General features: G+C 43.3%; 1 protein-coding gene across 4 annotated transcripts in view; it reads left to right on the top strand.

Annotated features, from left to right (window-relative positions):
* Window positions 1-19753, top strand: part of aff4 (AF4/FMR2 family, member 4) — an 84402-nt gene that overhangs the window by 57287 nt on the left and 7362 nt on the right. For all 4 annotated transcript variants that reach the window (XM_055643325.1, XM_055643324.1, XM_055643322.1 and 1 more), the window contains 9 exons: window positions 2301-3230; window positions 8024-8112; window positions 8649-8907; window positions 11813-11916; window positions 15965-16028; window positions 16382-16518; window positions 16684-16755; window positions 19295-19388; window positions 19476-19519. In XM_055643325.1, the coding sequence (XP_055499300.1) occupies window positions 2301-3230; window positions 8024-8112; window positions 8649-8907; window positions 11813-11916; window positions 15965-16028; window positions 16382-16518; window positions 16684-16755; window positions 19295-19388; window positions 19476-19519 (1793 nt within the window). The remainder of the gene's footprint in view (window positions 1-2300; window positions 3231-8023; window positions 8113-8648; window positions 8908-11812; window positions 11917-15964; window positions 16029-16381; window positions 16519-16683; window positions 16756-19294; window positions 19389-19475; window positions 19520-19753) is intronic.

The following is a 19753-nucleotide window of genomic DNA, read 5'->3' as shown; positions in this document are numbered from 1 at the left end:
TATTGTGTTTAAGAAGGGTACGGGATACTGAGTTGGATGATCAGCCATGATCATATTGAATGACGGTGCAGGCTCGAAGGGCCGAATGGCCTACTCCTGCACCTAATTTCTATGTTTCTATGAACTGCAGATGCTGGAAAATCGAAGGTACACAAAAATGCTGGAGAAACTCAGCGGGTGCAGCAGCATCTATGCAGCGAAGGAAATAGGCAACGTTTCGGGCCGAAACGGTGCCTATTTCCTTCGCTCCATAGATGCTGCTGCACCTGCTGAGTTTCTCCAGCATTTTTGTGTATCTGTGAGATTGTAATACGGACTGCGGTTAGATATGCAGTCTGTCATATTTTAAACCGAAGACTTAACGGTGTAGGTGATCCTTTTGAAATGTCAATGTTCTGAATTGTAAAATGGTGTCAATTTTCCACCACTGCTGACTGACCTGAGTATTTCCAACATTTGTTGTATCTATCTTGTAGCTAGTGTCTTGGTTTCCCCATAAACTTTTTTTTTTAACTATTTCCAGTTTAGATTAAATTGGCATTGCCCTAGTCAGTTGGCTAACACAATATGTCTGGAAAGAATAGCTTCATTTTGGACAAGGATTGTACAAAGGTAGTGGGTATATGGGGGCCAGCTGCTGTTGGGGGGTACTTGAGGCAGGTACTCTTAAGAACTTTTAAAAGATATTTGGGCAGCTTTCAAGGAACAGAGGCAAAAGCTAGGCAGGCGGATCTAGCGTAAATGGGGATACTTGATCCGCATGAGCAAGTTGGGCCGATAGGTCTCATTCCTTGCTGTGTGATTCTATGGAGCTATGATCATTATGAATACGAGGTCATAGGGAATAGGAATAGAATTAGGCCCTTCGGCCCATCAAGTCTACGCCATTCAATCGTGGTCGATCTATCTCTCCCTCCTAACCCCATTCTCCTGCCTTCTCCCCATAACCTCTGATGCCTGTACTAATCAAGAATCTATCTCTGCCTTAAAAAATATCCACCCTGCAAATAATTCCACAGATTCACCACTCTCCGACTAAAGAAATTTCTCCTCATCTCCTTCCCAAAAGAACGTCCTTTAATTCTGAGCCTATGACCTCTAGTCCTAGACTCTCCCACTAGTGGAAACATCCTCTCCACATCCACTCTATCCAAGTCTTTCACTATTCTGAATGTTTCAATGAGGTGCCCCCCTCGTTCTTCTAAACTCTAGCGAGTACAGGCCCAGTCCGGACAAACGCTCATCATGAATTAACCCACTCATTCCTGGGATCATTCGTGTAAACCTCCTCTGGACCCTCTCCAGAGCCAGCACATCCTTCCTCAGTTACGGTGCCCAAAATTGCTCACAATATTCCAAAAGCGGCCTGTCCAGCCCCTATAGAGCCTTAGCATTACATCCCTGTTTTTGTACACAAGCCCTCTTGAAATAAATGCTGCCATTGAGCTTGCTTTCTTTACTACCGATTCAACTTGCAGATTTACTTTTTGGGATCCTGCACCAGTTCTCCCAAGTCCTTTTGCATCTCTGATTTCTGGATTGCCGACCCATTTAGAAAATAGTCTATGCCTTTATTCCTACTACCAAAATGCACGACTGACTCCACACTTTGCTACACTATATTCCATCTGCCACTTCTCTGCCCACTCTCCCAACCTGTCCAAGTCCTTCTGCAGAGTCCCTGCTTTCTTTCTACACTACCTGCCCCTCCACCTATTTTTGTATCATCCACAAACTTTGCCACAGAACCTTCAATCCCCTCATCCAAATCATATATTGCACTCTTTATTGCTCTCATTCCATTATCTATATAAAAAGGTAACAGCGATACCTTGTGGCCTTGTTAGATAAGGGAAAAAAATGTTTGGCAGTATTTGACAAAAGAATATCATGGTATCTTGAGTTAAAAAAGAATGCTTTAAAGCCCTGTCCCACTGTACGAGTTCATTCCAAGAGTTCTCCCGAGTTTGCCCTGATTTGAACTTGGAGATTTACGGTAATGGCGGCTCGTCGTTACACAGGGCTCTCGTGGACATGTTTCAACATGTTGAAAAAATGTTCCCGAGCTTACCACGTTTCCCAAATACCTGCCGTTAGCGTTACGAGCTGCTAAGAGATGTCCCCGAGCTCCGAAGTACCCGCTACGCTCATTCTCCGTGCTTACCACGAGTTTGATTTTTTTTTTTTTTTTTTGACTCGGTTTGCACAGGCACAGTGGGACAGGGCCTATAGGTGTTCACATGTTTGTGAATCAAAGGCTACAAATGTTTTTTAAGTTTTTTGGTTTTTTTCTGTTCCAGCCCGATCCTCCACCTTCTTCAAGTAAGTGGCAGCTAGACAACTGGCTCAACAAAGTGAGTTCGCACAAAGTTTCACCAGCTTCGTCTGTGGACAGTCACATTCAATCATCACAGGGTCGCAGTTACAAGAAGGAGAGTCGAGATCAGGGCGCCGCGTACGAGGATCCCGGTGGGTCCAAGGACGCGACTGCAGTCACGCCCGGGCGAGATTCGAGGAATACACAGAAAGGGTCGGAGACCAGAGGTCGCCAGAAGTCGCCGGCTCAGAGTGATGGCAGCACGCAGAGGAAAACGGTCGGTAAAAAACAGCCCAAGAAAGCAGAGAGACCAACGGTGACTGAGGAGCCAAGGGGCGGGTTGAAAGTTGAGAGTGAGCCGACTTCCAACCGGACAACCCTTAACCCTGCCAACCATCACAAAGCTGCTACGAAAGGTTCACGAAAGCCCAGCACTAAGCGAGAATCCAAGTTGTCCGCAAGGGCGATGACTGAAAGGAAACACAAGAATGTCACCAAAACAGCCCAGAAATCAAAAGAGCATGTTCAAACAGACTTGTCGTCCTCTGACTCTGAGCAAAGTGAAACACTTCCACCTGTGTCCCAAACTCCAAAGTATTCTGAGAATAACAGGACTCCTGTCCATAAACCCTGCATTGACGGGGAAGATACCATTTTCCAGCAAAGGCTTTTCTCTCCTATGGAAGAGAAAGAACTGCTTTCACCACTGAGTGATGTCGACGACAAGTATCGCAACATTACTTCACTCATTGTCAGAATTGATTTAAGTCTGTTATCTAGGAAACCGGAATCACCTCACAAGGAGACAAAGCAGCCCCAAATGGACAAGGAGATCTCTTCAGACAAACGCATGCATGACACTCCAAAGCAATCCGCTGAGAGAAAGTCCAACAAAGTCAAACGGAAACACAAAGTAAGTTACATTTTTTTGTTTTTCAACCTGACAGAGGGAATAGTAGAGAACCATAGTCGACCATGGTTCTTGCAAAACCAAAATGCTGACATTGAGTCTGAAGGAAGGTCGCTGATCCAATTCCTCCAGAGATGCTCTGTGTTTTTCACACAGAGGCAGTGGTGAATCTCTGGAACTCTCTGCCACAGAGGGTAATTGAGGCCAGTTCATTGGCTATATTTAACAGGGAGTTAGATGTGGCCCTTGTGGCTAAGGGGGGCGTCAGGGGGTATGGAGAGAAGGCAATGGTACGGGATACTGAGTTGGATGATCAGCCATGATCATATATGAATGGCGGTGCAAAATGGCTCGAAGGGCCGAATGGCCTACTCCTGCACCTATTTTTCTATGTTTCTATGTTTCTATGCTGCCTGACCGGCTGAGATCCTCCGGCACTTTGTGGTTTATTTTTTTGGTGATTCCGATGAAACTATTCCGCAAGCCAGGCAGCACTAGTGGTGCGGTGATTATATCACGTTGATAGTCTTTCATCAGAACCAGAAAAATGAGAAACAAAATAGGTGAAAAGGGGGGCGTTTTGTGGCAGGAAGAACGGGAGAGGTTGACTGAAGTAAAGGGCCTGTCCCACTTTCACGACCTGATTCACGACAAGTTTGCCCTTGACTCATACTCGCAGCATGGTCGTCACGAGGTCGTAGCAGGTCGTGATGCTAGTCGTAGGTACTCGTGGCATCAAGTAGGTCGGGGCATTTTTTCTAGCATGATGAAAAATGCCCACGAGTAAAATAGGTCGTGAAAGTGGGACGGGCCCTTTAATGGTACAACTGTTTGAAAGAGGTTGGTGAAAGTCTCTGGAAAAGAGTATACATGGGAGGCGATTAATGAGATCTGAAAATCACTAAGGAGAAACATTAACGCTGGAAGTATGAAGTGCAATGCTGGGTGCAAAATGCTGGAGTACCTCACTCAGCAAGTCGGGCAGCATCTCTGGGGAACATGGATAGTTGACGCTGCTGGTCAGGACCCTTCAGACTGTATTATTCAGATTCAATTTTAATTGTCATTGTCAGTGTACAGTACAGAGACAACGAAATGCATTTAGCATCTCCCTGGAAGAGCGACATAGCAAATTATTTGAATAAATAATAATAAGTGTCCGGGGGGGGTGGTGATTGGCAGTCACCGAGGTACGTTGTTGAGTAGAGTGACAGCCGCCGGGAAGAAGCTGTTCCTCGACCTGCCCCATCATAGACCTTTCCTCGTTTTCTCTCCAGACCTCCTTATATATATTTTTCATTTCTAGCTTCTCTCCAACCTCATCCTCTGTATCCACTGTTCCAGGTGTGGGCTCAAATATATCGGCGAGACCAAGAGCTGGATCAGCGATCGTTTTGCTGAACACCTCCGCTCAGTCCGCCTAGAGCTACCTGATTTCCCTGTTGCTAAACACCTTACCTCCCCCCCATTCCCACACTGACCTTTCTGTCCTGGGCCTCCTCCATTGTCAGAGAGAAGCCCAGCGCAAATTGGAGGAACAGCACCTCATATTCGCTTGGGCAGTTTACACCCCAGCAGTATGAACATTGACTTCTCTAACTTCAAGTAACCCTTGCTTTCCCTCTCGCTCTCAATTCCCCTTCCCAGTTCTCCAACCACTCTGACTTTCTCTGACTACATTTTAGCTTTGTTGTTGACTTATCCCAGCTAACAATGATCTATTCTACATTTTTCCTTGATCTCCATTTGCTTTGTGCAGTTTTCACATCTTACACTACCTTATCTATGTATCTCTCTCCCCTGACATCAATCTGAAGAAGGGTCTCAACCCGAAATGTCACCCATTCCTTCTCTCCGGAGATGTATCCTGTCCCACAGAGTTACTCCAGTATTTTGTGTCTATCTTTGGTTCAAACCAGCATCTGCAGTTCCTACGCATAACTTGTGATTAATCCATTCTTGTCTTTCTCTCTCAATGTTCTTCCTAATTAAAATCGTTAATCTTGCAATCAATAAAGAAAACTAGGTTTTTAAAAAAAATGTTTATAATGACAAGTAGTTGAAGCCGAAGTAAAACTTGATCAAGGTGAGAAAAATATTTTCGCTGAATAGCTTTTTTTTTTTTTTTTTTTAATTTCTTACCTTCAATTTTAGTACAAGTCCACCATTGATTTTCCGGCAACTGGTAGCCCTCCATCTTTAATATCCTTCCCCTCCACCCCGGAAGTCCCCCTGACAATGTGCTGCGTAGGTCGGGTGAGGCAGCTGATCGCAACCTCATCGGACTTTTGTGCCGATCAACGGGTGGAATTTGCCGGCTGCATCCAGGACTGGCAGATCCATTCCCATATCCAACTCTATGGGCCAGTATCTCAGCCCCCTGGCGGACCGCTCCGGCAAAATGGATAATCCAGAAAGGCTCTTCAACCAAGGGTGCTGCTGGACAATTGGTGGTGGGCCTGCACCATTTGAAGGCTCTGGGTTGGTAACCCATAGTTGGCGGACGTCTGCTGTTTTGGGGCCTTGGTGTTTTCCGTTCTAGACTTTCAATTTTCTTTATTTTTCCTTCCCTCTAAATCCATTTCATTTTAGGCCACCGTTCACCCATTGACCTGCCACATAACATTGCTACAAATGGCAGCCATTATAATGTCAGTAAAGCAACTGTAGTGTTTTCCCTTGTGAGTTGCCCGGAAATCATATCTACTGGGTGCTTTCAGTCCCCATGGCATAATTATTCTTAGACACGTCATGGATTATGTACACATTCTGATGGCAGCTGAGGTGTACCATGTAGCACAAATCAGTGACCCCCACCTCACAAGGGGTTGCTTCTGCCCTCGGGGCTGAACTAATTACGCTCACATGCTACCTAAATGAACAATGGATGTGTCTTAACCTGGTGACTCGAGATTTCGAGCTGGAAAGTGAGGCTGCTTTCAAACCTTGTTAACCAGCATGATGTTACGGGTTCATTACTGACCTTATGTGCTGCCCTGTTTCCCTGGTTTATCCTGGTAAGCCAAATCTGAGGAAGGACATTATTGCCATAGAGGGAATGCAGAGACGGTTCACCAGACTGATTCCTGGGATGTCAGGACTGTCTTATGAAGAAAGACTGAATAGACTTGGTTTATACTCTCTAGAATTTAGGAGATTGAGAGGGGATCTTATAGAAACTTACAAAATTCTTAAGGGGTTGGACAGGCTAGATGCAGGAAGATTGTTCCCGATGTTAGGGAAGTCCAGGACAAGAGGTCACAGCTTAAGGATAAGGGGGGAAATCCTTTAAAACCGAGATGAGAAGAACTTTTTTCACACAGAGAGTGGTGAATCTCTGGAACTCTCTGCCACAGAGGGTAGTTGAGGCCAGTTCATTGGCTATATTTAAGAGGGAGTTAGATGTGACCCTTGTGGCTAAGGAGATCAGGGGGTATGGAGAGAAGGCAGGTACGGGATACTGAGTTGGATGATCAGCCATGATCATATTGAATGGCGGTGCAGGCTCGAAGGGCCGAATGGCCTACTACTGCACCTAATTTCTATGTTTCTATCATCTTAAACCATTCTTCCACTGGAAATGTGGTGAAACTGCAATCACCAATTATTTTTAAATGGCTTTTAACCATTAAGCGATTTGCTTGTGAACAGTGACATTTTTGATGAGCCCAGAGATACATCCCCGTACACCAGCAATGTCCTTCACACTGGGGACAATTTACAATCTTTACCGAAGCCAATGAATCTACAAAGCTGTACATCTTTGGAGTGTGAAAGGAAACCGGAGCACCCGGAGAAAACCCACATAGTCACAGGGAGAACGCACAAACTCCGTACAGACAAACACCTGTGGTCAGGATCGAACCCGGGTCTCTGACGCTGTAAGGCTGCAACTCTACCGCTGTGCCGCCGTGCTGCTCCGATATGAATTCTCTTGTGTAACTTTCAGCCATTTCTCTAGTGTAATGGGCCTGTCCCATGAGCATGCGACTGCATGCGGCAAGCGCTTGAGCAGTACGGACTCGCGGGGCCGGTCCCACTCGATCGCCGGTTGTGCAGAGCTGGTCCCGCGGGGCTCTGGAAAACTGACAGTGTTCAAAGTTTCCACCTGGGAGCGGCCTGCCAGGCCCGCAGCCACATTGAGGCTGTACGCACCGCCTCGACAGACATACGCAGCGCCTCAACGCCGTACATCACGCGTGAACTTCCCACGGACTTCGCTCGAACTTCACGTCACTCACTCGACCTCCGCGCGGCCCCCCGCTTCCGGTTTGGTCGCGCTCGTCACATGCTCGTGGGACAGGCCCTTAAGAAATCAGAGTTACAGCACAGTGCTATTTCAGCAGTTTCATTGGCACATTTAGTTCCAGTCTGAATACGTTTGGCAACTTGCCAAAACTATTTTGTAGGTTATTTGGTCTCTATAATTGCCCCGAAAGGAATGCATGACAAAGTGGGGTCGCATGGAACTAGTATTAATGGGTGATCGATAGTCATTGTGGACTCGAAGGGCCTGTTTCCATGCTGTATTTCTAAACTAAAACTAAATTACCAGATACATAGCAAGCTTCGTTTTGAAACGGTAATGTTTTGAATTGAAGAATGTATAAAGTTCCAACCACTGCATTTAGTTATGTGAAGCCTTGACCTGATCATGTTACTGAAATAGAAGTGAAATGCAACAAATGATCTCCAAATTTGGGATGATATTATTATTGGAATTTAAATGTAATTCGTGAAAATATGCCATTTGTGAAAGGTTGAGATTTTGACAACTGTTTTGAATCTTTGTTCAGAACGATGCTGAAAATGAGAGCAGTGACAGCAAGAAATCTAAGATGGAAGAAAGGACAAATTCTAACCACAAACCATCCATTAGCAGAGAGTGAGTATATTTCTGTCCTGAAACTATCAAAGCGATTTAACAGGTGACATTTAAAAAATCTATATGCAGATACATTTTGAGTTGAATTTATTTATTTTTAATTCATCTTTTCCAGTGTTTTATTTTGTTTATTTTGCATTTGTCCTCATCTGAGCACAGCATGCAATGGTGTGGCACCATCCTACAGGTAGTTTAACTCCTCTGATGTCCCTTCCAACTGTGCCTGAGAGTCCACACTGTGTACTTCACCACTACACATGATTGTTAACCTGCTCCCACTCCATCTGATGGAAAGCAGGAACGGGGTACTGATTTTGAACAATCAACCATGATCATATTGCATGGCGGTGCTGGCTCGAAGGGCCGAATGGCCTACTCCTGCACCTATTTTCTATGTTTCTATGAAACTACTTAGGAAAGCTTTTGGAACACCATTGTACAAGCTTAGATGTGACTATTGGTGATTTCATTTCATCAGTTTTATTGCCGTAAGATAAAATGGTAGGAATTTAACATCCTGACACTTTGTTTTGAAGGGGTTCTTCAAAACCAGTTGGCGAAAGAGAAAAGCTGCCTCCGCCATCTCCATCTGCAAGCGTTGGACAAAAAACACCCAAAACCGAGCATAAACACCCAAGTCGTCGAAGAACTGCCAATCCAACCTCCACCTCAAAGAGCAAGAATGGTAACCCAAAGCAGACTAGTAGCAGCAGTAATAGCAGCAAAAGTAACTCCTCGTCTTCCAAGCATAAAAAAACAGATGACAAAACATCCTCGCGTCCAAAGGAAAACCGAGTGAGTCATTGTATTTTCAGCTTCAGAGTTTATGTGCACATCACTGCCGCAAGGTTCTACATTATGGCAATGGTGCTATTCCCAAAAGGCAATGGTGCTATTTTCCACTCCATTCTGTTCATTTTCCACTCCATTTTCCATGTTTCACTGGAGCTCTGGAGCTCTTTTCCACTCCGTGATTGAGGTGTTTTCAGTCTATCCAGTGTTCTGCATTCACAGTAACTCCATGCCATCATTCAACCCGAGTGGTGAAAATAATTGTCTTTATCTTATGTTAACCCCCATTTCCTTACAACTTGCCATAGAGGGAGTACAGAGAAGGTTCACCAGACTGATTCCTGGGATGTCAGGACTTTCATATGAAGAAAGACTGGATAGACTCGGCTTGTACTCGCTAGAATTTAGAAGATTGAGGGGGGATCTTATAGAAACGTACAAAATTCTTAAGGGATTGGACAGGCTAGATGCAGGAAGATTGTTCCCGATGTTGGGGAAGTCCAGAACAAGGGGTCACAGTTTAAGGATAAGGGGGAAATCTTTTAGGACTGAGATGAGAAAAACATTTTTCACAAAGAGTGGTGAATCTCTGGAATTCTCTGCCACAGAAGGTAGTTAAGGCCAGTTCATTGGCTATATTTAAGAGGGAGTTGGATGTGGCCCTTGTGGCTAAAGGTTTCAGGGGGTATGGAGAGAAGGCAGGTACATGATACTGAGTTGGATGATCAGCCATGATCATATTGAATGGCAGTGCAGGCTCAAAGGGCCAAATGGCCTACTCCTGCACCTATTTTCTATGTCTCTGTTTCTAATGAGGTTGCGTACTCAAGTTGACGAAAGCAAAATTTAGATCTATGAAAGGGCAAAAAATAGGTAATTAGGTTCATCAGATCCACTTTTGACTCCAGCAACATGGCACCATACGATTGTACAACTATCAATTTATCAAACATTAATGAATGAATTAATAAGTTTATTGGCCAAGTATTCACATACAAGGAATTTGCCTTGGTGCTCCGCCCTGCAAGTGACAACATGACATACAGTGACAGTTAGGAACGACACATAAAACATTAAACATTAGTAATAAAACATTATTGATTAAACATTAATCAAACTAATTTTGATTTTAATATTTAATCTTAGAAAATAGATGCGGATGGATTTCCTTGGTCAGAGGGTGGTGAATCAGTGGAATTCATTGCCACAGATGACTGAGGAAGCCAAATTTTTAAAGCGGAGAATGATGGGTTCTAGACTGGTAACGGTATCAAAGGATCTGGGGAGATGGCGGCAGGAGAATGGGATTGAGAGGGAAAAATGGATCAGCCATGATCGAATGGCGGAGCAAACTCAATGCACCAAAAAGCCTAATTCTGCTCCTCAGTCTAATTTTGCAAAACTTGTCCCTGCCATTGTTCTCTGTTGAATTCCATTGGTAACATATAGCTGCAGAGTACACAGCAACAGAAAAAAAGTAATTTCAACAGTTCTCGCCTGCAAATAACATTATGAAAGGCAAGAGCAGTTATGTTACAGGAACTTAATCCTTAAGGTTCTCAATGTCAATGGCAAGAAGCCAAAAGTTCCTCTTAAAGCAACAGAGCATCTGACTTGGGACATGTGAAAGAATAAAACAGACCAAATTTTGTAGCAATTGTTCTGGGAATTTTGGTCACCTCTGGCACGGGAATGGTGTGACCTGAAAGAGCAGGCGTTACTGGATCCTTTGCAATCTTTTATTTTGATTTCTAATGCAGAGAAGGCGGCTGAGGTCCTGTGCTGCCACTTGGCTGTAGGACTAGTTATTTCCATAGAAAACATTTATGTAAATCCTTTGAGAGAGAAATTAGTAAATACAAAATCTAGGTTATCTTGATTAAAACCCACCCTGCACAGATCCTTCCACACTGATAATGAATGGCTGTCAAATAACTTGTGTGAAATCATCATCTGGAGTGACAATAAATTAAAGTTAGACACATTAGCAGGTGTAGAAATATAGTTTTCTGCCTAACCTGCTAATGTTACAGAGTCATTGGGTCGTACATCATGGAAACGGGCCCTTTGGCCCAACTAGCCCATGCTACCAACATGCCCCATCGACACTAAGTCCCACCTACCTGCATTTGGCCCATATCCCTCTATCCCATTCCTATCCATGTACCTGTCTAAATGTTTCTTAAGTTGTGATAGTGTCAAAGTTTGTTTCTTAAAAAGCAGATAGCAACAAAAACTGTTAAAGGTAAACCGTGGCAATCTTTAATTGATTCGTCAGACGGGAGTGGCGAGATCTACAATGAGCACAAACGTTGCTCAGTGCTTCTCGGGCTCCCACTCACAGAACAAAGGAAAGTTAGCACAATTATACATTTTTCTTATCAGTAAAACACTCCTACCAAGTCTGAATACGCCATGACTGAAAGACTTCTGTAGCCTTTCAGAATATAAGAAAGCTGTCCAAACCAAGCTCATCCAATAACAAGTTATTACTTTTCAATCTTGGCTTCTTTATGGCCTTGAATGAAGCACGTGTTATTACTGCAGGCTGCCATCTTAATGTCTTTATTGAAAAGACAATCAGTCCACCATATTGTGTTCCATATGATTTACAAAGTTATTAAGACTTGGCACCGGGCCGGTCTTTTGTTTTACTAGATCATGTTTTTGTAGAAGAACGACTGGATTTTAGATTTGACTATTAGCTCTTTCAATAGCACCTGCCTCAACGACCTCCTCCGGCAGCTAGTCCCGTGCATATGTGGTGAAAAGATTCATCAACGCTAAAATTCTTGAAGTCCATCTGTTCAACAAAGTAGAACTTAATCTTCTAATCAGATTTCAAAACATCTCGCAGCAGTAGTGATATTATTGAGATTTAGTGTTCAATTGGTATTGTTTTATCCAGTCACAGGAAAAAATTCAAGTGAGCTCCTCGAGTGCTTTGCAGTCATCTGCACCATCGGGAGATGGTTTGAAGTCAAGGCGGCCCAAGCTGAGCTTTGATGATCGGTAAGTACACTGGTCACCTCCCCTGGTAATCTACAGATTTAAATTGAAATATTATAAAACACTTGCAAAAAGGGCACTTTCATAACATTGAAAACAGATTGGCTTTACTTAAAATGAAAGTACAAACTTAATCCACTCAGTTTATGTTTAAGAAGGAACTGCAGATGCTGGAAAACCTAAGGTAGACAAAAAATGCTGGAGGAACTCAGCGGATGCAGCAGCATCTATGGAGCGAAGGAAATGGGCAACGTTTCCCGAAACGTTGCCTATTTCCTTCGCTCCATAGATGCTGCTGCACCCGCTGAGTTTGTCCAGCATTTTTGTCTACCTTCCATTCAGTTTATGTTTGGTATAGTAACTGCGTTCCAAGCAACGCACCGCATCACCGGTAATAACCATCCCGTCTCCATCCGCAGTGACATTTTTCATGGCTGCTTGTGAGCAAATATTTAAGCAAATTCAAAGCAAATTTCAAATTTGTTCTGCTCGTCCTTGTTTGCATCCCTCCGATCAGAATCCTGGCTTCTCCAGAGTACTGAAATATATGCAGTGATGGTCTCCGACAAGATCCTTTCTGATTGATGGCAAAACCTTTCCTTGTGGGCTAACTTGTAACCCCAATTTTGCTGACCACACCATAGCCTCTTCGGGCTCCAGGGAGCATGATTGCACCTGTATGTATCCAGTCACAATGATAGAATTGCCCCGCCACCAGCTGCCCCTCTCCTGTACCCGTCACCTCAGCTTTCCCCAGTGCATCAAGCCTTGATGCTCTATTTCTCATTCACAAGTTGCTCCGTTAGACTTAGAAAATAGGTGCAGGAAAATAGGCCAGCACCACCATTCAATATGATCACGGCTGATCATCCAAAATCAGTACCCCGTTCCTGCTTTCTCCCCATATCCCTTGATTCCGTTAGCCCTAAAAGCCAAATCTAACTCTCTTGAATACTTCCAGTCAATCGGCCTCCACTGCCTTCTGTGCCAGAGAATTCCACAGATTCTCAACTCTCTGGGTGATTCACAACTCTCCTGGGTGATACACAACTCTCTGGGTAAAAGGGCATTTGTAAACGGTTTTAGTTTCTCCACATACCCTGCCAAATCCCAAGCACTTCCTTAGGCCCCCTTCGGTCGTGGATGACCATGGGTGTCTCCAGGGTGCTGCTCCCTATGTGGAGGACGCCTGTGCGTGACTTTGTTTAACGTGGGGAGACTGGTGGACAGACAGCCACCCCACGGTGCTTGACAGACCCGGGTCGAGATCCAGTGGCATGGAATCCAAGACGACCGGAGACCCTTTTCTGCCGCAGCCTTCATCCGCCTTCCCAGCCGTTGTGACGCTCCACTAAGGTCAGCCATCGTCCTCCGCTTGTTCCACCGTTGAGGTCTTGGTTGGATTGGCTCTTTGTCAGAGACCTCCCACACGACCTTACCGACATGGGTGGCCCTGCAAGTAGCATAGCTCCAGACGGCATCGCTCTCAGGATCTCCGGTCCACACAAGCTTCTCCACCTCTTCGATATTATCATTAACTCTGCTACTGTCCACAGTTGTTTAAACCATTTGTCTGACATTCAGTACCAGACAGGCAGAAATGTTATGCTCCTGAATGATGGAAAAATTACAATGCTGTATATCAAAAAATGCCTTTTTGGCATTTCTGCCTCTTCCTCTCATTTATCTGGCCCCGAGCCAGGTTTATGTTTGGTTTTGCATGTCAAAAACAAAATAGTGGGGAGCTTCAAACCAGGTCTGCAACGTGGCCAATTCAGGCCCTTCCATCGTGCATTTCCTGCTCAGACCTCAACCGTGACTTTTCCCCTGGAACTCAAAAAGAAAACCCCATCATCTTTACGACTTCTACCAATTTGTCACCCTGCTCTCGCTATCCCGTGGTCCATCTCTGACTCTTCTCTGAATGTAGACACAAAGTGCTGGAGTAACTGGGTGGGTCAGGCAGCATCTCTGGAGCAAAAGGATGGGTGACGTTTCGGGTCGGGAGCCTTCTTCTGACTATTCTCTTTCTTGGATTTCTCCATTTCTATCACGAGATAGGCTAACCATAAACGTCCATTACAAGCTCTAGATTGCCACCGTTATCTTGACTATACTTCCTCCGACAAGGAATCCATTCCATTCCCCAAAGTCACCCATCTCTGACATAATTGCTCCAATGATGAGACTTTCCGCACTTGGACCTCTTGAAATGTCTTTACTGAACCATGGTTCCCGTGGCCATAGTGGTCAGATCCTTTGACCGCATCTGATCTACTTGCTGCAGCTCTGCTCTCACCTTCCCATCCTATGGGTTGTATCGTGAGAATTAAGGGCCTGTCCCACTTTCACGACTTAATTCACGACCTCTGCCGAGTTTGCCCTTGACTCGTACTCGTAGCATGGTCGTAGGTAGGTCTTGATGCTAGTCGTAGGTACTCGTGGCATCAAGTAGGTCGGGGCGTTTTTCTAGCCTGATGAAAAATGTCCACGAGTAAAAAAGGTCGTGAAAGTGGGACAGGGCCCTTTACTATTGATTGGGGGGGGGGAAGGTGCATGAGGCCTGACCTGTACTTTTTTTTTCCTTTTTAGATTGGCAATAACAGCAGCAAGATGAGTGTTTTTGCTAAATGATTAACAATAGTCTCAGGCTGTAAAAAGCGTTAATGGTGAATTGCTCTTGGGCAACTGTCTGGTGACCATCTTAATGTAGAACAGAACTCTAACTTGCAATTCCACCCATGAATAGTGGGAGTTGTGGAAATATAATGAAAATGGATAGGAGGATATGTACTCCTTCAAAATTAGCTTGCTTAATTGTATTTGTTTTTACATATATCATTCAAATCTACAATTATTTTCATTTCAATTTTAATTTATTCGCTGAGTATATTGAGTTGGTGTGGTGACGGTAAATGTATCATTTCTAAATCAACTTTTACTGTTAGCATTAACCAACAACAATAAATATGTTCAATGACTTTTGTAAGAATTGAATGATTCTGGATGACCAGCCTGGTTCATAGCCAAAGAATTTGAGTTTACGAGCAAGGTGGTCCTACTGCAGTTGTACAGGCCCCTGCTGAGACCGCGCCTGGAGTATTGTGTGCAGTTTTGGTCCCCTAGTTTGAGGAAGGACGTTCTTGCTATTGGGGGAGTGGAACGTAGGTTCACCAGGTTAATTCCCGGGATGGCGTATGAGGACTGACATATGATGAAAGAATGGATCGACAGGTCTTATATTCACTGGAATTTAGAAGGATGAGAGGGAATCTTATAGAAACATATAAAATTCTTAAGGGATTGGACAGGCAAAATGCAGGAAAAATGTTCCCGATGTTGGGAGTCCAGAAATAAGGGTCACAGTTTAAGAATAAGGGGTAGGCCATTTAGGACTGAGATAGGAAAAAAAAAGTTCACCCAGAGAGTTGTGAATCTGAGCGATTCTCGGCCACAGAGGGCAGTTGAGGCCGATTCACTGTATGTTTTCAGGAGAGAGTTGGATATAGCTCTTAGGGCTAATGGAATCAAGGGATATGGGGAGAAAACAGGAACGGGGTACTGATTTTGGATGATCAGCCTTGATCATATTGATGTCGGTGCTGGCTCGTAGAGCCAAATGGCCTACTCCTGCACTTATTGTCTATGAATGTTCTTCATCAAGCTCCAAGGTGGTGCCATTGCTGCCTCAAAAGGCTGGCAGCATCATCAAGGACCCACACCATCCTGGCCACTCATCTCCCTTAGGTAGAAGGTACAGGATCCTGAAATCTGCAACATCCAGGTTCAGGAATAGCTACTTCCCCACAGCCATCAGGCTATTAAACTCAACATACAAAACTATGAACATTAATAGCCCATTGTATATAAATATATATATTCAATGGTATATGGACACACTGTTCTGTATTTATGCCTACTATATTCTGTTGTGCTGAAGCAAAGCAAGAATTTCATTGTCCTATCTGGGACAGATGACAATAAACTCTCTTGAATCTTGAATCTTGGGAACTGAATATCAAAAAAAATTACTTGTCTTCAACGTTTTCAGGTTACATTCAGCAGATCATTACCTTCAGGAAGCAAAGAAACTTAAGCACAATGCAGATGCACTGGTGAGTACTGCACAATGAGTTTTAAATAAAAATATATTTGTTCTATTTATTGCCTTGCTCTCCCTGCCCACCAACGTTTTAACAAACTGAATTTGGCTGACAGCCAGCTAATCCCTTCCTATCCATATGCCTTGTATCTTCATCTACGCCTTCATCCTTAATGTAACTCCGTTCTTTTTCGTGACTGTTTTCTTCCTAAAGTAAGGTGCACTTTTTTTTTTTTTTTAATGTAGGTGTTGCATTCTCTGTTTTAGTGTGGTATGAATTAAACATTTGCACCTTCCCCGCATCATGGCGGCTTTTTTTGGTTTATTTTTTTGATCCGTTTATTGAACCCCGCTCTGTTTTTGCAGTCTGACAGGTTTGAAAAAGCAGTGTATTATCTTGATGCTGTGGTATCTTTCATTGAGTGCGGCAATGCTTTGGAACGCAATTCTCAGAAAGCCAAATCTCCTTTCCCAATGTATGCTGAGACTGTAGAACTTATCAAGTGAGTAAATGCTGAATAACAGAGTGACACGCACAGTCGTGCAAAACCAAGTAACATCAAGGTTTAATTTTAATTGTCACGTGTACCGATTAAGGTACAGTGACATTTGAGTTGTGGGCGCCTTCAGTGAATTATTTCAACACGTTTTTTATTTTTATTTTTCAGATACACTATGAAGTTAAAGAATCATATGGCACCTGATGCAACAGCTGCAGACAAGAAGCTGGCTGTTTTGTGGTAGGTGTAATCTAGCAGAATTATCATTCTTGCTATCGTGCAAATTTTATCTTGTCACAATCTTGCCCGCAATCAGCAAAAATAAAATGACGTCGTTTGAATTAACAACGCTTATTTTTAAAACCTTCTACCTAGCCATTTTCATCTTTGGTCATTTCCCCGTGCCTTGACTCATTTGGCCTTTTGCCATTTAATGCTATCTCCTCCACTCGCCCCCTAAATAAGATAATGCCAAAGCATTCTGATCACAAGCCAGGAGATTGTGCTGGATGTCCAGCTTACATAAGTTGCAAAATAGGGGATGATGTTCATATTTACAATTGATTGATTATTATTGTAACCGAAATACAGCAAGAAATGTGCGTGTGCTATCCAGTCAAGTCCGATAATACTATGCATGAATTCAATCAAGCCGAACACAGCAACATCAACAACGGGTTGAGAAATGAGAGAAGTACCAGGGTGCAGAATATAGTTTTTTCAGTGTCCGAAAGAACTGGTTTAAATCGAAGGTAGACACAAAATGCTGGAGTAACTCAGCGGGCCAGGCAGCATCTCTGGAGAGAAGGAATGGGTGGCGTTTCGGGTAGAGTCCCTTCTTCTGAAGAAGGGTCTCGACCCGAAACGTCGCCCGTTCCTTCATATAGTTTTTCAGGATTAGAGAAAGGATCTAAAGTCCAGAATGAGTTCAGTTGGAAGATCAGGACTGTATCCTAACATGGAATGGCCGTTCAGGTATCTGATAACAGAGGGGAGAGGCTATCTTTGATTGGAAAAAACACAAGGATAATATCTGTACTGAGACCATACAGTCAGCCATACATGCCCAGGCCATAACACCCCCACAACTGTGTTTCACAGATGAGGTGGTATGCTTTGAATCTTGGGCAGTTTCCATACTTTGCTCTTGCCATCACTTCAATATAAGTTAATATTCGTCTCATCTGACCACAAGACCTTTTTCCAGAACTGTGGTTGCTCTTTTAAGTACTTCTTGGCAAACTGTAACCTCGCCATCCTATTTTTGCAGCTAACCAGTGGTTTGCATCTTGCAGTGCAGCCTCTGTATTTCTGTTCATGAAGTCTTCTGCGGACAGTGGTCATTGACAAATCCTCACCCGACTCCTGAAGAGTGTTTCTGATCTGTCGGACAGGTGTTTGGGGATTTTTCTTTATTGTAGAGATAATTCTTCTGTCATCAGCTGTGGAGGTCTTCCTCGGCCTGCCAGTCCCTTTGCGATTGGTAAGCTCACCAGTGCTCTCTTTCGTCTGAATGATGTTCCAAACCGTTGATTTTGGTAAGCTTAAGGTTTGGCTGATGTCTCTAACAGTTTTATTCTTGTTTCTCAGTCTCATAATGGCTTCTTTGACTTTCATTGCCACAACTTTGGTCCTCATGTTGATAAACAGCAATAAAAGTTTCCAAAGGTGGAGGAAAGACTAGGTGCTGAGAGCTCTCTTATACCTGTATTATGGAGGCATTTAAACACACCTGAACAATTACAAACACCTGTGAAGCCATGTGTCCCAAACATTATGGTGCCCTGAAATGGGGGACTATGTATAAACACAGCTGTAATTTCTACATGGTGAAACCAAAATGTATAAAAATGGCCTTTATTAAAATCTGACAATGTGCACTTTAACCACATGTGATTTTTTTTCTATTACAAATCTCAAATTGTGGAGTACAGAGGCAAATAAATAAATGATGGGTCTTTGTCCCAAACATTATGAATGGCACTGTATTTTGCATGAATACAATCAAGCCATGCACAACAACAGGTTGAGAAATGAGAGAAGGTACCAGAGTGCAGAATATAGTTTTTCAGTGTCGGAAAGAAAGAGTGCAGATGCTGGTTTAAACCGAAGGTAGACACAAAATGCTGGAGTAACTCAGCGGGACAGGCAGCATATCTGGAGAGAAGGAATGGGTGACGTCCTTTCTTCTTCTGAAGAGGGTCTCGACCCGAAACGTCACCCATTCCTTCATATAGTTTTTCATGATTGCTGAGTAACAGTTTTAGAGATAAGATCTTTAAGTCCAGAATGAGTTCAGTTGGAAGATCAGGACTATATCCTAACTTATGGAATGGCTGTTTAGAAATCTGATAACAGAGGGGAGAGGCTATTTTTTGATTGGAAAAAACACATGGATAATATCTGTACTGAGACCACGCACTTATTTGAAAAGGCTAAACTATGTGAGGCAGGAGAGAGGCGATGACTCGATAAGCCTAAATTGGAGGCCACAATATGATCGGCATCACCTCATCTAATAGGAAAATGTGTGTACCCAGGAAGCAGACAGAAGGTCACACACAGGTTGAAGTGAATAACATGGATACATATGAGGAGAAGGATGATAAGCATGAGAATACTTATATATTAAAGAATACTTTATTAAAGAACATTTTAGACGATTGATGCAACCTTAGAATATTCACTCCAGTTTTGGCTGATCAAACTGAAATCAATGTTTACAAAAGTATATTCTCTTATTAATAATGAAATTAAAGTCAATATCACTGTTTTCCAGTCTCCGATGCCAGTCGCTTTTGTACATGAGGTTGTTCAAATTAAAGAAAGATAGTGCACTAAAATATTCCAAAACATTGACTGAACACCTTAAGGTAAGTCGCAATGCTGCCTTTTTTAAAAAGCAAATTTATTTTTATTTTAGACATTTCCATGTGTTGTTATATTATTTTATTTTCTAGAATTCGTACAGCAGCACTCAAGCTCAATCACCTGGTGTTGGAAGGTAATTTACCACTTGCCCTTCGATTGTCGATGTGTTTTGCTGTTTAACCTTGAGTTCACTTCATACTCTGTCTTGGGGTCATTTTCAACATTTTAATGATAAATTTCCAAAGACAACATTGATGCAAAAAAAAAAAAAAAATTAGCTGTTGCGATGAAAATGTAATGCATTTTAAACATATATTCTCCAAATGGAAAGCTTCTATTTCCACAATACTTCTCGGAGTTCCTGAGT

This window comes from Leucoraja erinacea, chromosome 11, assembly GCF_028641065.1.
Source record: "Leucoraja erinacea ecotype New England chromosome 11, Leri_hhj_1, whole genome shotgun sequence".
Taxonomy (NCBI): domain Eukaryota; kingdom Metazoa; phylum Chordata; class Chondrichthyes; order Rajiformes; family Rajidae; genus Leucoraja; species Leucoraja erinaceus.
Note: the sequence above shows the minus strand (reverse complement) of the source record. Positions and strands in the feature narration are given on the sequence as shown.